This window comes from Rhinopithecus roxellana, chromosome 8 (assembly GCF_007565055.1).
Source record: "Rhinopithecus roxellana isolate Shanxi Qingling chromosome 8, ASM756505v1, whole genome shotgun sequence".
In the NCBI taxonomy this organism is placed as follows: domain Eukaryota; kingdom Metazoa; phylum Chordata; class Mammalia; order Primates; family Cercopithecidae; genus Rhinopithecus; species Rhinopithecus roxellana.
This window is the reverse complement of record NC_044556.1, coordinates 22,256,101-22,272,304: the sequence shown is the minus strand read 5'-3', so window position 1 is coordinate 22,272,304 and position 16,204 is coordinate 22,256,101. Positions and strand designations below refer to the sequence as shown.

General features: G+C 46.3%; 1 protein-coding gene and 1 pseudogene across 3 annotated transcripts in view; one reads left to right on the top strand and one right to left on the bottom strand.

Annotated features, from left to right (window-relative positions):
* Positions 1-16,204, top strand: part of ABCA4 (ATP binding cassette subfamily A member 4) — a 139,570-nt gene that overhangs the window by 76,317 nt on the left and 47,049 nt on the right. For both annotated transcript variants that reach the window (XM_030936738.1, XM_010385128.2), the window contains exons 17-24: positions 2,363-2,428; positions 5,207-5,296; positions 6,998-7,172; positions 9,384-9,515; positions 10,758-10,897; positions 11,335-11,472; positions 12,819-13,012; positions 14,703-14,787. In XM_030936738.1, coding sequence (XP_030792598.1) covers positions 2,363-2,428; positions 5,207-5,296; positions 6,998-7,172; positions 9,384-9,515; positions 10,758-10,897; positions 11,335-11,472; positions 12,819-13,012; positions 14,703-14,787 — 1,020 coding nt within the window. The remainder of the gene's footprint in view (positions 1-2,362; positions 2,429-5,206; positions 5,297-6,997; positions 7,173-9,383; positions 9,516-10,757; positions 10,898-11,334; positions 11,473-12,818; positions 13,013-14,702; positions 14,788-16,204) is intronic.
* On the bottom strand, positions 13,624-14,125 carry LOC115899227 (annotated as a pseudogene). Its single transcript, XR_004058935.1, has one exon. The product of XR_004058935.1 is annotated as a 60S ribosomal protein L21 pseudogene (transcript).

Sequence of the window (16,204 nt, the reverse complement as noted above, 5' to 3'; positions counted from 1 at the left end):
ATCTCAGGGCAGCCTTTGTTGGCAGAAATAGGTAAGCAGCCACCCTCAATAGGAGGAAGGCCTCTAGACTGGGTCAGGAGGCCTGGGTTTGCATCCTAGTGGCATGGGTGCATTCGTTTACTAGAGCTGCCATAACAAAATACCACTAACTGGGCGGCTTAGACAACAGCCATTTATATCTCACAGCTCTGAAGACTAGAAGTCCAAAATCAAGGTGTTGGCAGGGCCATGCTCCCTCTGAAACCTATAGGTGCTTAGCCACTCCTTGACTTGTAGATGCACCCTTCTGATCCTTCATCTGCACATGGCATTCTCCCTGTCTTACATGGCCATCTGCACATGGCATTCTCCCTGTCTTACATGGCCATCTTATAAGTGCACCAGCTGGATTGGATTAGGGGCCTACCTTGCTCCCAGGTGACCTCATCTCAACTAATCACGTCTGCAATGACCCTGTTCCTAAACAAGGCCACATTATGAGGTACCTGGGGTTAGCACTCTGGTGTCTTTTTTCTTGACACCACTTCTGACACCAAATGTGTGTTTTGGTTTTTGTTGTTGTTGTTGTTGTTTTGGCACCAACCAATTCTCCTATATTAATGGGTTGTCCAAGAATTCAATTGAATTCTGACACTATCCAGAATTCACACAGACTCCACGGGTTCAGTCCCACAAGACTGCCCCCTCTTCAGATGCCAGCTGGAAATGTGGTGCCCAGGCTACCCACACTTTTGCCAAAGTCCTGTACTTACAATCACAGCTTTAAAATGAAGGATACAGCTCAGGAACCGCCACATGGAAGAGAAGCACGGTATGGGATTGGGGGCAGAGCTTCTATGCTTTCTCTAGACACACCACCCTCCCAGCACCTCAAAGTGTTCAGCAACCCAGAAGCTCTCCAAATCTTGTTGTTCAAGAGTTTTTATAACCCTATCTCCAGCTCACTACTCCCCTACTGGAGGTTGGGGGTTGGGACTGAAAGTTCCATTCTTCACATGTCTGGAGGTTGAGGATTGGGACTGAAAGTTCCATTCTTCACATGTCTGGAGGTTGAAGGTTGGGACTGAAAGTTCCATTCTTCACATGGGTGGTCTTTCTGGCGACCAGTCCCAAGAAACTGCAGCTATCTTGGGGCTCTACCCTGAGTCACATCATTAGCATAAACTCAGATGTGGTGGAGGAAAGGGCTCATTATGAATAAAAAAAGACACTCCTTTCTGCCAGGAAATTCCAAGGGTTTTAGGAGATCTGTGCCCTGCACAGGAGCTGGGAACAAAGACCAAGTATATTTTGTATTATGTTACAGACCCCAACATATCTTTTTGGAGGGAGACCAAATTCAACCCATGACGGTGACTTTGAACAAGACACTTGAACTTAGTCTGCTTTTTCTATCCTACTAGACTGTTGGAAAGAGATATAATAGATGAAAATTAGCTGATTAAAATGAAAATTTGTGCATAATTCAAAAGTTTTATTTTAGCCAAGCTAAAGCTTTCATTTATTCACCAGCTATTTACTGAACAGCACCTGTGTGTGAGGCTCAGCAGGGCCAGGTTCCGGGAATAGAGTGGTGGAGATAAAGATCCAGATCTGCCCCGAGGAATAGACAGTTCAGTGGCAGCAAAGGCCATGAAACATATGGCAACTCTTAAAAAAAGCTGAGACCATGATTCTACAAAATCAACATTTTGTAGGGAGCAGAACTTTCAAAGAGAACTGGACTAGAAATTTGGGAGTCTTTTTCTTGGAACCCTGGTGGATCCAGCAGAATGAGGGGTGGGGGTGTAGAATTAAAAACAGTGACATTAGAACTGGATTACCTGTGTTGGAATTCCTACATTTCTGTTTAACTCTCTGTGACCAGGGCAACTATCTGTGACCAGGGGTAGACGGCTCAAGCTCAGTGTGCCTCAGTCCTTTTTCACACGAATAATATTACTACCTATCTCCTGGGATTGTTTTGAGGTTTAAATTATTTAACACATGGAAAGCACTCACAGCAATGCCTGCCACAGAAAGAATATCCAGTACATGTTAGTGATGATCACCATTGTTATTATCTGACTCCTGGAAAAGGACTTGATTTAATAATCTCATGAAATATTTTCTTGGAAAACTAATGTCAACCAAGATTATTGGTCTTACTGTTGCTTATAACACCCCAAAAACATGACCATGTGGATAAAAATATGTTGGAAGGAGTAGTCTTTCTAGGAGCCTGAGAGTAGCCATGTAATGATAACTACAAATACCTGTAGTTACAATTTGAGGTAGATAAACCCTGGATCTGATAGAACTGCGGTAAGGTAGGATAGGGAGACTCCTTCGACCTTCTCTGTTTCTTTGTTTCTATTTTTAGGAGACTATGGAACCCCGCTTCCTTGGTACTTTCTTATGCAAGAGTCGTATTGGCTTGGCGGTGAAGGTGAGTCCTTTAAAACACAAATCTTAATGTTTGAAATCAGCTCCTTGGGCTCTGTGCAGGATGCGTATGGGTCACAGAGGTGGCCTTCTATGTAAATGGTGTGATTCCTGATGAGTCAGCTGCCTCCTGGGACTCTGCCCCTTAATAGGCATTGCAGCGTCTGGGAGCCTACCTTTCACGAGTCACTGGGCCCTGTGTGATCATGAATGGCTGATCATGGATGAAGCCCTGTGTCCTGTACACTTTGTCCAGTAGACTAAATTGCCCTATTTAAAAAAGGCCAAGCCACTGCAGGGTTCAAAGAACTTTTGCAACTTTTCAGTATAAAGCAGAAATCCAGGGAATCATGAAGGAACCTTTGCATTCGTCTCCCACGGCCTTCCTCGTGCTGTTTTATTCTTCTCTGCCTTTTCAAAATATAAGTTAGTTTATTCTCCCAAGATGCAGACTCCTCCTGGGGCTGAGGCAGAGCTGTTTATCTTCACGGTAATGCCTCAGATTCTCCTGGTGTTGATCTTTCTTAGGGGTGGGGAAGAAGGCTGAAAGGGCATTTGCCCACAACACATCTTAGGTAAAAGGCACCTTTACTACTGAACCAAACAGGAGGCCTAACTAGAGAAAGTTCTAGAAGCAGGGAGAAACAGACTCTTTTGTGAGGTCTGAGAAAGCAAAGAAATTCCAGAGTGTGAGCGGAGGGCTCCCCTAGAGCTGGGAGGCTCTGCAAGCGAAGGAAGCACTCTCCGGTCTGTTTGTTGCCCACCTACCTGTTCTTTACTTTGTATTGTTGGGCCTGGGCCAGGACTTATCCTGTAAGCACTGAGATCGATGTTTGTTTTCTCTAGGGGATTAGTCTAGGGCCTTTAAAAGGTTTGGTCAGGTTTTTTTTTTTTTTTTTTTTTCTTTTTCTTTTTGCTTTTGTTTTCACTGGGTCAAACAAACAGCACGTTGACAGCTCAGGATTTTTTCATTGTATTGACTTATTCATCTTGTCTACCTGTAAACTTGTTAATTGTTTACTATAATAAAATTATCATATAATAAATGAAAAATTTCAACACAGGGGTGTATTCCTAGAATGTTTTTAATGTCAATGAATATCAGGGCTTGTGGGCATTTTTTTTCCTCTACAATCCCAACAGATACTCTGCCTCTTAAGAAAAAAAGAAATCATAAGAAAAATATGCTCCTTCAAAAGTGAATCACAAATATGTTTGCCAACGGAAGGCAAATATTTTTCACCTGTCTCATAGGCTGGACTGAAATGGATTTCTAAAACTCTCTAAAACCAGAAAAGAGCTGAGTGTCTATCCAACCTCCCTCCTTTCACAGATTAAAAAATAAAAAATGAAGCCCAGGAGACATCCAGTATCTTCCCCTATTGGTCACTTGGGACAAAATCTGGAACTTGCACATATATTGCCTGGCAGGAAACTCATTCCAGTGATTAAACTCTTTAAGAGGATGTTTCCTCTTGCTAGTTCATTACCTATTTGTGCAGTTTGGTAGCTAGTAAAGTGATCAAAGGAACCGTGGGGCATAGATTCAAAAGTCCTGCAGGAAGCAGAAATAGAAGAACAGTACTAGAGGCGGCAGGTCCCTGACCACCAGGCCCACTACCTGCCGCTCCAGCACATATCCCGCACGTTTTCAGAGGGCAGGGGACAGAGGGGCCCTGGGTGGCTGTTGCCTTGAGAAATCTCGCCCTGCTCTTGTGTGTGCACTTGAGGCCGAGAGCCCTTGGATGCTTGGTGACAGTGCTTTCCTCCTGTCCCTGCCTTCCTGTCTGGCAGACTGACTGGTCCTTCTGCTTCTCTTCCCCTTCCAGGATGTCCTGATGTCTTTTTAAACCAAATGCCAAGTTTGCCAAAAAGTGTCTGTGTGTGTGTGTGTGTGTGTGTGTGTGTGTGTGCGATGTGTGTGTTTATACCACACTTCACAGTTTGTCCAGGCTTGTATTAATACCATCACCAGGCTCAACCCTGGTGTTAATTCCAAGATACTTAAATGCCCATCTAGGTGAATTTCTCAGGTAAACCATTTCTCAAGCTGCAGTTTAAGCTGGCTGCCCATCATAGCACTTTGAATAGACTTTATGTTTTTGTTTTTTGAGACAGAGTCTCACTCTGTCGCCCAGGCTGGACTGCAGTGGTGCTATCTTGGCTCACTGCAGCCTCCGCCTCCTGGGTTCAAGTGATTCTCCTGCCTCAGCCTCCTGAGTAGCTGGGATTACAGGTGAACGCCACCACACCTGGCTAATTTTTTTATTTTTAGTAGATACGGGATTTCACCATGTTGGTCAGACTGGTCTCAAACTCCTGACCTTGTGATCTGCCGGCCTTGGCCTCCCAAAGTGTTGGGATTACAGGGGTGAGCCACCGCATCTGGCTCCTGAATAGGCTTTTACTCAAGGTTCGCCATGACTTTCACATGTTTTGGATTGGAGTAAAATGGACCAGTGGTGGGCTAAAGAAAATTAACTCATTTCAAATTCAAAACTGGTTTTCTTAATTTTTTTAAAATCACAATTTCTGAAACTGTGGGCTCCTCCTGGCACATTGAGAGGAGGAGGTGAAACTCTCCAAGTCTAAGCGCCTGTTACAAATCTTCCTCTGGGACTGGCAAAGATTGTGCAATCATGCTTGAGTACTGCACAGCCGTAAAGCAGGTCAGAGGCTGGCTAGGAAACTCATTTGCTCCCCGTACCTCTCCCCTCCTTTCCTGCCTTTGCTGGTTCTCAGCTCCCGGAGGTAGAGTAACACTGGCTTCTGATTGGTGCAGGGTGTTCAACCAGAGAAGAAAGAGCCCTGGAAAAGACCGAGCCCCTAACAGAAGAAACAGAGGATCCGGAACACCCAGAAGGAATACATGGTAAAACCCCAATAAAGAATGCACAGCAGAGGCGAGGAAAAGGCTGTAAGCACTGCAGAGGGCCAGAGCAAAACATCTCATGGCAAGGGTGGAAATAAGCCCAGGAAACTGACTCTGTTGACAAGTGTTAAACCAGATCCCTTCTCAGAGGTCCATCTGCATGTGTGTGGAATGAATGGTTCAGCCCAGACATTAGCGCATATTTCCTGGAGAAAGCAAATACCAACTATGTAGTGTGCCTGTGCCCTTGTTAGGCAAATCCCAAGTGAGCTGCACAAATGTGCTGACTTCCGAGGATTTAGCAAGAACAATAACTTTGGTCACTGGGACTTAAAGCGGATATGAGCTATAAGGAAAGACAAAAATAAATGCTTCTGTGTCCAGGGGGAAAGAGACTCCAGGGGAGCTGACTACACTTCACTTACGGCTTACAAATCTAGAAGGCCATTCATTGAAACCATCAGAAGCCTTTCCTGACAGTGGAAGTTACCTAATAATCCCTAAACTGATGACCCAGGTTTACAAGTTGTGTTTTTCCTGGCTTTTGCTGCCCTCATCTTCTCTCTTAAACTAGTTCTGTATTTTTCCCAAGGCTTTTCATTCCCTAAGCATATGCATTTCTCTGTGGCCAAAATGCTCTGGGTTTAGACAGGCAGCACAGGCCCCGGGCTCTGCCTGACAGGGCAGGAGAGGGTCTGGCTATTATCCCTCCAGCCCACCACAGGGGTGTACTGCCCACTGCAGTACACCATGCCTCTGGGAAGATCCTCCTCCCACAATGGAAAGTCAAGGCTGAAATCAGGAGGCTGGGGACTGATTCCACCTCAGTTGCAGGCAAGGCCAGGAGGCACACACAGAAGAAACAGTGGAATTTCTACCCCTAGGGAAACAAATGCTTAAAGCTACAGTATTAAGATGACAAATTAAGCTGTGCCATATAGGGTGAAATGAAGCAGGGAGAGATGGGAGGTCAGGGAGAAGTGAGAGCACTAGGTGAGGGTCTGCAGTGGAGGGGGCATGGGAGGAGGATGGAGGGGAGTGGGATTTGAGGGATGGTGATGGGGAAGCGTGGACTGCCCTACCCATTGGACAACTCTGGGAGTTCTGAGGAGCAAGAAGCCTTAGTCAAAGTCAACTCAAAGATTCAAGCCAAGGTGACTAGGAGAATGGCGGTCCAGAAAAGGTCATGGGAGAGTCTGAAAGCAGATGTTGTTTTGGGAAGATGAAGAGCCTAAGCCGCTTCCAGAAATTCATGAGGAAATGCTCCATGGACTGTTGGCAATGAGGGCCTAGGACCAAGGTTGAGCTTGGGGCCAACTCTCCCTATAGACAGTGAGTGCACTCTGATGAGCATGGGCTCTGGGTTCAAATCCCAACTCTGCCACTCATGCCTATGTGTCCTTAATAGGAGAGTTGATGTCTCTGTGTCTGAGGTTTCCTCGGCTATGGAAATGTGCCTAATAAATGTTTACACCTTAGGACCGTTATAAAAGTACATTGAGGTAATTTGTGTAAAGCAGTTGAAGCAGTGCCTGGCATATAGGAGGTGCTATATAAATGTTTGATGCTATTATTACTATTATGATTCTGCAGTCTACGGGGCAGGTGATGTTACAGGCAGAAGACAAGGACTGGAGAAAAAGCCCTGGGGCCGTGTAATTAGGCATTATGTTTACATCATGTTCATTATTTTCCTCCAAGACTCCTTCTTTGAACGTGAGCATCCAGGGTGGGTTCCTGGGGTATGTGTGAAGAATCTGGTGAAGATTTTTGAGCCCTATGGCCGGCCAGCTGTGGACCGTCTGAACATCACCTTCTATGAGAACCAGATCACCGCATTCCTCGGCCACAATGGAGCAGGGAAAACCACCACCTTGTGAGTCTTCCAGCAGAGAAGCTGGCTGCCATGCTAGCCTGGCATTTCCTGGCTTAGTCTTTCCCTGTCAGCGGCTGTCTACTCTTTCCCACAAATTTTAGTGACAAATATTTGTGGCCCCAAGAATGTGTAAAAGCTTGCTGCAATATTCAAAGCTCACTCATATGTATTTTCTTGAGGGGGAGGTAGAATAAGTTTATTGCCCCTTTTGTGTGCTGGGGAAGTGGACATTCATTCAGAGAGCTGAAGTGACTTTCCTGAGGCCACTGAGTGGTCATGGCTCAGTGGGGGCAAAAGCCAGGCTCCGCAGTTGCCTCTTGTTTCTCACACCTTGAGTCTTTCCCCCATCCCAACAGTCCATGGTGGTGATCAAATCATGGCCACTGTCATCACGTGCATGGAAGCTATAGAGTCCTGCTATTTCCCTATTTCCTTTCTCTTTGCTTTGCTTTCTTTTTCTTTTTTTTTTTTTTTTTTTTTTTTGAGACAGTGTCTCACTCCATTACCCATGCTGGAGTGCAGTGGTGAGTGCAGTGGTGCGATCTTGGCTCACTGCAACCTCCACCTCCCAGGATCAAGCGATTCTCCCACCTCAGCCTCCCAAGTTGGTGGGACTACAGGTGCATACCACCACGCCCAGCTAATTTTTGTATTTTTTTTTTTAAGTAGAGACAGGGTTTCACCATGTTGGCCAGGCTGGTCTCAAACTCCTGACCTCAGGTGATCTGCCCACTTCAGCTTCCCAAAGTGCTGGGATTACAGGCATGAACCACCACACCAGGCAGAGTCCTGCTATTTTCAAGGAAAATTCCTTTTCCTACCAATCATTAGGCAGGCTTCAACATCAGCTGATGAGGGTTAGTGGTAGTTCTGGAGAAAGTAAAAAAAAAAAAAGCCAAAAAGCAATCAGTCTCTAGAGGGGCCTGTGGAGTAACCGACGGGCAACAGAAGGTCAGGGCACGGAAGGCGAAGGGCTCTGCGTGGCCCTGTCAGCTCTGCAGGCGTCCCGCTCTCCTCCAAGGGACCCGAGCGCCATCTGCTGAGAGGAGAACAGGGCCCGCCATGGTTTCCCAAGGAGCAGCAGACACGGACCTCACAGGGGACAGCGAACCCACGTGACACAATCTTCACGTCCTTTGGAGAGCCCCAGGAAGGAACAGCAGTGTGTACACCCTGTGATGGAATGTTCTCTAGGGCGGTTCAGTGTGAATGGAATGTGGGGCCGGTGCCATTCTATTTGGTTCTGTTTCCCTCTAGTGGTGGATCCGCGGAGATTTCAGCTTCTCCATCAGGACGAGTTCAGATAGCCTGAGCTGGTATCAGAACTCAGGGACAGAGCTGGGTGTGGCGGTCCTGCATCCATCTGATTTCTCTCCACGCTAACTGATATGGTCAGAGAGCTGGAAGTCAAGTCCAGCACCCCAGGGTTCCGCAAAGGCAAACACATTACTTCATCAGCTGCTGACATGCAACTTCCCCCAGGGGTTAAAACAATGTTTAATACTAACAGTAATAATATTTTTGAGTTTTACTTTATGCTGGCTCTGTTCTAATGTTGTAAGTGTATTAACTCATTTAAGCCTTACAACAGCCTAGGGACATGGGAGTCATAGTTCCCATTTCACACACACACAAAAAAAATGCCCACCGTTGCTCTTGGGCTTTTTATATTTTGGATCCAAAGCTAATACTGATGGTGGTAATTCCCATGCTTGGCTTCCATCAGTTAATCAACAAATGCCTAGGACTGCTTAGAGTTATCGCCTTCATCAAGACCTTACCCGGCTTTATGATGATGACACCTGGCTTTTCAATAGCCATGACTGCTCACCCAGGAGGCAAAGCCTTGAGTCATGCACCAAACACCTTTTATTGATCCTCTCCAACACCAGGCTCTGTGATGGCTGAGCTGGGGATACCTGTGACTGCATATGAACATTCTGAGGCTGGGAATCCCAGAGGCCCTCAGCGTTGGCCTGGGAGCCCCAGGAAATAATTAGCAGAGAAGGATGGCCGAGGTGGCCCTCTGCATTAGGGCCTGAATGCACACGCTGGTGCTAAGGGGGCCCCACAGCTAACAGCGGTTTGGGTTTGATTGACAGCTCAGGCAGGAATCCAGTGAGAGTTCTCACCGAACGTAGTGTGGGGCAGCCCTCCTAAGGCATGTTGCTAAAGGCCATCTCTTCTGCCACTGACTCCTGTGTTCTGCAGGTCCATCCTGACGGGTCTGTTGCCCCCAACCTCTGGGACTGTGCTCGTTGGAGGAAGGGACATTGAAACCAGCCTGGATGCAATCCGACAGAGCCTTGGCATGTGTCCACAGCACAACATCCTGTTCCACCAGTAAGCAACACAGGAACTGAGACCTCCCCATCCCCTCTCCTCACCTCTGCCCCCAGCACACTTTTCTAGAGCCCAGCTCAGGGGTGCTGGGCCGGGGCACAGGCAGAGATACAGACTCTTATTTTGTTTCCCCCATGTTTAAGGTCCTTTGTCCTACTTCCAGTGAGAATTGTCCCTCAGAATATGGGACTCTGGCTCTGCTGCTCAGAGCTGAGGGCTTCCCCATCAGAAGGATGAAGCTGCCTTCACTCTGACAGAGCAGCTGATTGATCCCCTAGCCCCTTGTGCAGCCCTGAAGTATTTCCTTTCAGGGACCAAAGACAGGAGGACCATTGTTCCTTTTTCCTGTGTAAGCCATGGCATGAAAGGCAAACTTTTCAGGGGGCTTTTCAGTTACTTTTTTTCCCCAATAAGGTATCTTTTACTTCTTATCTAAGAAGGTATGCGTAGTCATTGTGAAAGAAAAAAAAGGAAGGGAGGAAGGAAGGGAGGAAGAAAAGGAAGGAAGGAAGGAAGGAAGGAAGGAAGGAAGGAAGGAAGGAAGGAAGGAAGGAAGGAAGGAAGGAAGGAGGAAGAAAGGAAAGAAGGAAGAAAGGAAGGAAGGAAGGAAGGGAGGAAGGAAGGGAGGAAGGAAGGAAGGGAGGAAGGAAGGAGGGAAAAAAGAAAGTGAGAGAGGGAGGGGATGAAGGGAGGGGAGAAAAGGGAAGGGGAAGGAGGAAGGAAAGGGAAGGAGGGAGGAAGGAAATATCGGTAAACAAAAAATCGAAAATAAAAGTCACCTGTAATTTCACTACTCAGAGATAACCACTGTTAACATATTGGTATATAATTTTTTTAGAACTTTCTCCTATACATATATAGATAGATAAACACATATACTTTAAAATCATAAAGAATAGTAAAACTATGCATACAATTTTATAACCTGACATTTTTTTCAAAAAAAGGATTGCTTTTTTAAACATAAGATATCATGAACATCTTTCTTGTCATTACATATTCTTCTATAAAATAATATTTAATGTTTACAGACTATTCCATTGTATGAATGAACTATGTAAGCCATCCTCTTATTAGCTATTTAAGCAGGGTCTGCTATTTTTGTTTTGTATCATAAACACCACCGCAGTGAGCATCTTGATTGCTCAATCAAGAATACTTGTCCTCAATTATTTCTGTAAGATCGGCTGCTAGAAGTGGAAGTGCTGAGCCATTGCTTTTCTCGTTGTCCCGTCCTCCTAGCCTCACGGTGGCTGAGCACATACTGTTCTATGCCCAGCTGAAAGGAAAGTCCTGGGAGGAGGCCCAGCTGGAGATGGAGGCCATGTTGGAGGACACAGGCCTCCACCACAAGCGGAATGAAGAGGCTCAGGATCTATCAGGTGCTGGGAGTTGGATGGAGACAGGGCCACAGATGGCAAATTCATGGCTTCCCAGTGCACCCAGGAGGCAAGGGAGGCTTGGAACAGGAAAGCTTCTAAGGGTGGGAACACCTCTGTGAAGTTACCCCAAAAATCTAACAGCAGCCCCCAGAGCATTATCCCTGCAGAGCACTGTCTCACAACAGCCTGGGTTTTATTTGTCCTGAGGTTGATGTGTTTGAACAGTCTTCAAAGGGTCTGATCCAAGGAGGCAATGGTTGCCCTTTCTGCATTTACAAAGCCTGAACAGTATTAGGACTTTGAACGCTATGAACATCTAAGAGGCAGCATCAAACTGCTGCTGGATTAGGGTGCCCCCACAATGCCACTGGCCCTGGGCCTTTCTCGTCCCCATCCTCCACAGTCCCTTAACTCTCCCATCCTTCTTGTGCCTCCAGGTGGCATGCAGAGAAAGCTGTCAGTCGCCATTGCCTTTGTGGGAGATGCCAAGGTGGTGGTTCTGGACGAACCCACCTCTGGGGTGGACCCTTACTCGAGACGCTCGATCTGGGACCTGCTCCTGAAGTATCGCTCAGGTAACAGCCACTGCTCAGTCTCCTGGGCTCTCACTGCGGCTCTACCTGTGGTCCCCACTCTCTCACCTGGCATAGCTGAGTACAGGAACCACCATGGCTACACTTAGAAGGGGGTTTGTCAGTGACTTGGTGAATCTAAGTTCCAGCAAAAGCCTCCTGAGGTTTTTAAAAATATAAACAGGGAATCATTGATGAGGCAACCTACTTCCCAAAATAGTTTAGAAAATTCTCTCGACCTGCAGCCCTTCTGTCTGGAATGATGGATGCTACTCTAGGTGAAAGTCCTCTCTGACCATGGGGAACCAGGTCACCTGCAAACATACCTAGAAGTTCCATAGCTGTCAGATGACCACTCAGGACCAGTGCGAAGGTGACCTGCTGGGCATTCAGTGCTCCAGAGGATGGCCGCAGATGGAAGTGGCTCCTCTGTCATGGCACCTCTCAGACAAGGGGCTCAGATTGGAAGACACAGCAGGCAGAGCTGAGTGCCCATAGAGGTTAACAGCACGGTTCAACCCCATGATTGAGCCAGAGCTTTCCCCCTCACTCTACTCACACAGCATTGCCCTGTGCCTTTCTCTGAGAGTTTGTCATCCTGGAATCCTCATTGCTGTTTTCTTCTTCTAATTTTTTTTTTTTTTTTTTTTTTTGGTGAGACAGAGTCTCGCTCTGTTGCCCAGGCTGGAGTGCAGTGGTGTGATCTCCACTCACTGCAAGCTCCGCCTCCCAGGTTCACACCATTCTCCTGCCTCAGCCTCCCGAGTAGCTGGGACTACAGGCACCTGCCACCACTCCCGGCTAATGGTTTTTGTATTTTTAGTAGAGATGGGGTTTCACCATGTTAGCCAGGATGGTCTTGATCTCCTGACCTCAGATGATCTGCCCACCTCGGCCTCCCAAAGTGCTGGGATTACAGGCGTGAGCCACCGCATCTGGCCTGCTGTTTCCTTTTAATGACATCTCCAGTTAGGGAGAGTATGCACGTGTGTGTTCTTTATGACGATTATAAATGCAAAGCTTAATGATCCAGAAAATGCACGTATGAAACTCACTAGATGCTGACCATAATACACAAGCCCCTAATATGGAGATTTATTTGAATCACATCCTGTGCTGGATGCAGAGACACTGTGTGTGGCAATGCCTTACAGTATGTAGGATGCTATGAAATGTTAGTTATTATTGTCCTAATATCCTGGAATTTGCTGCTGAACTAGTTCCCTTGGATGTTTTTTAGTTAATTCCTGATTTTTGCAACTATGTAGCCAGGAAATTGCTGTACACCCTTTACCAACCACACCTAACCCAGGGCAGGGTTGGTGATTGCCCTGGCCCCTACCTTGCAGGCAGAACCATCATCATGTCAACTCACCATATGGACGAGGCCGACCTCCTTGGGGATCGCATTGCCATCATTGCCCAGGGAAGGCTCTACTGCTCAGGCACCCCGCTTTTCCTGAAGAACTGCTTTGGCACAGGCTTGTACTTAACCTTGGTGCGCAAGATGAAAAACATCCAGAGCCAAAGGAAAGGCAGTGAGGTAGGTGTCTGCCCAGGGAAGGACCCTGGCCTGGGTGAGAAGGAGCACACAGCACGGGGCTGTCACTCCAGACATGGCTACTCACACAGGCTCTTGTCATCAGAATCAGTGTCTTTGTTCTGGGACCATTTGCAGAAGATTTCAATGAACATATTCTGAAGCCTCCTCCTACAGAGATGCTTTAGCCAAAATGAAACAACTGGCTTTAATTGGTCTGCAATTATTACATGCCAGATTACACACCAGGATCTCAAGCTTCAGATGTGGTTTGGTGCAACATAGAAGTGAGTGTCTTATTTTGTAAGGTTAGGCTGTTTTAAGAGCAATTGGTTAAGCTTCATTCTTTTTTCATTTCAACATTCATATTCCCTAATTAAACCTGAATTTCAGTGGTAAGTGAAGGGTAAGAGGAGGCCTCCTTGGGTGCTATAACATAAAAATGATGAAGCCAAAACATACCAACCAACGGAGACCACTTCAGCACATCTGGAGACCCAGTTTTATGTCTGTGCTGCCAAGTGGACAAAACTGTGTCATCCTAGGCAAATTATTTAATTCCTCCATATTTTTTTTCCAGTCCAGAGGTCTTTTTTTTTTTTTTTTAACACCTATTATGCCATGAATTCATAGAGAATAGGTTCCAGCAGCTCAGGCTCCTTCCCACTGGTTCTCACAAAGTGTGCTTCTCTAGGTGGAGCAGGCTGGCGCTTCAGTTGAACCCAGGTACCTTTCTCTTTGGCTTCTTTCTTTTTCTGATCATTTTCCTTCACGCGTTTCAGGAAGCCATCTCAGCTCTTAGAGTGCTTAATGTGCTCAATACGCACATTAATTCTCTTGGCAAGAATCTTGCCCTTAACTTGTTTGTTTACAACAATGCCAACAGCATGCTGGGTAACATTGTAGACTCTTCCAGTTTTGCCATGGTAACACTTGTGGGGCATTCCTTTTTGAACAGTACCCATTCCCTTGATGTCTACGATATCACCTTTCTTATAGATTCGCATATACGTGGACAAAGGAACAACTCCATGTTTTCTAAAAGGCCTAGAGAACATTTATTGGGTGCCTCTCCTCTTTCGCTTTGTGTTCGTCATTTTGGCGAATTACTGGAAGATGGCGGTTCTGGCTGAAAGACCCTCCTTATTTTTTTTTATTTTTATTTTTTCTTCTTCACATGGAAAATGAAGCTGATGACCTCTGCTTCTGCTTATTAGGGATGTGAAGATAAATGAGATAAAGTATTATAAATGTGCCCTGAGCTTCTTAAGAACAGGCATCGCTCACATTCAAATGGTCACGATTATGATATGGCAGCATTATTTATGCCTCTGGTTTAAGTGTCTGGCTGCTGCTAGGGTTTCCTGTTTCCATCCACAGGGAGGGAGGCGCAGAATGTCTCCCACAGGCAGAACCTACAGCTGCCACATAATTGAAGACAAGCCAAAGGGACCCTTGGAGGTTCTGCTGCTCTCTGTGCGTGACTCACACACTCTAGGATAAAATCAAGTGACTACACCCTCAGAATGCTCAGATGAATTAACAGATTAAACAGTGAAGAAAAAAATGTGTTGACTACACTTGGCAGTGAGAAATAAATAAAGCAGGCAGTGACAGCAGCCGGCATCAGGGAGAGGCTGTCACTGAAGGGATGTGCATCTTGTCAGTCATCCCGTCCATCTGTCTGTTGCAGGGGACCTGCAGCTGCGCGTCTAAGAGTTTCTCCACCACTTGTCCAGCCCACGTCAATGACCTAACTCCAGAACAAGTCCTGGATGGTAAGGACTGGACGGGCCATACTTGGGTTCCTGTCTGGCAGCCATCTCCCACTGTTGCTGGGTGTGTCCTGTTGTGATGCATTTTAATGGGAGCAAAGAGAACACTGTGTACTTCTCAAGGTCACGCAGTTGTTCTTTCGCTTTGAGCTTCTTTCTCCTCGTCCACCTTCCTTCATTCCCAAAGGGATTTTAAAAGTCATGCACCTAAGGGCCCTCTCCCTTTAATTAGGAATACACTCTGCTCTTACCCTTAGTAAGCCTTCATTCCTGGGGTCTCCCTGCCCTGGCTCCAGGCCACATTCCTTAGTCTGGGGAGAGCTTCTTCTACATGTGTGCCATGGCGCCCTCTAGTGGAAGCACGGTGATGCACGGCTCTTCCAGTGAACTTGTGGAGTCAGATTGCATGTGTGGATGGCAAGTCTGGAAATAGCATACACTCCTGTTACACTCCTGATTCTCCCCTCAGCTTCCCAACTTCCCAGTGATTCTCCCTTTAATTAGAATGCACTGAAGCTCTCAGGGGTGCCCCCATCTCCAGGGAGCTGCAGTAAAGAGGCTATCCCCTCTCTATGTGAGAGAACATGTGAGAAGCAGATTCCCACACAGGAGCAAAACTAAACTTATGTACTGATACAAGTTAATGAATGGGGAAAGTATCTGCTTATCAAAGAAAAAGCAAATTTTTCTATTTAGCACAAACTTTTTCTAAATGTTAAGAATTTACTAACTGAAGTCTGGTGAAGCAAGAGAACCTGACAATATTTGTGTCGTCCGATCATTACAACTGGAGGGAACATGCCCAGAGAGCCATCGTCATGGTTCATGCAACTGCCTTCTCTTTACACTGAGAGACCCTGTGATGAAGAGCAAACATCTTTTTAGGATGACACTTCTGGGTCTTCCTCCTAGCCTGCCTTCCTGTGGGTATCTATCTCCCCACTCTCTGAATCTTGGTCAAGAAGTTTGTATTTGTTTTAAATTAATACTAATATGTTAAGTTACTGTGATTTGCCAAAATTGGGTTGGAAACAAGGCCTGAGTGGCTGAATGATTCCTTTTTTTTTTTTTTTTCAATTACTTTATTTCTAAACAAAGATTTTCTTTGTATAGAATCGAGATGCTGTGAATGGTGGGAAATGCAGTCCATAGTTATGCCTCAAGTAAGACAGGGAAAATCATTTAATCCCCAGTTAGCTCCTTGAAAGTCTTTTCACTCAAACACACCCACACACCACACACACACTCATGGACCTCCCTCCCAGATGCCCAAAGCCCTGCTGACCTATAGAGCTACTTCTGGAAAGGCTGACACATGCCTAAGACACAATTCCTGGGAATCCAGCGGCTTTGGGTTCAATTTCCTTCCTAAGAGAACAATGAATATGACCCCTGGAGAGCGGTTAGGGCAGAGCTGCTT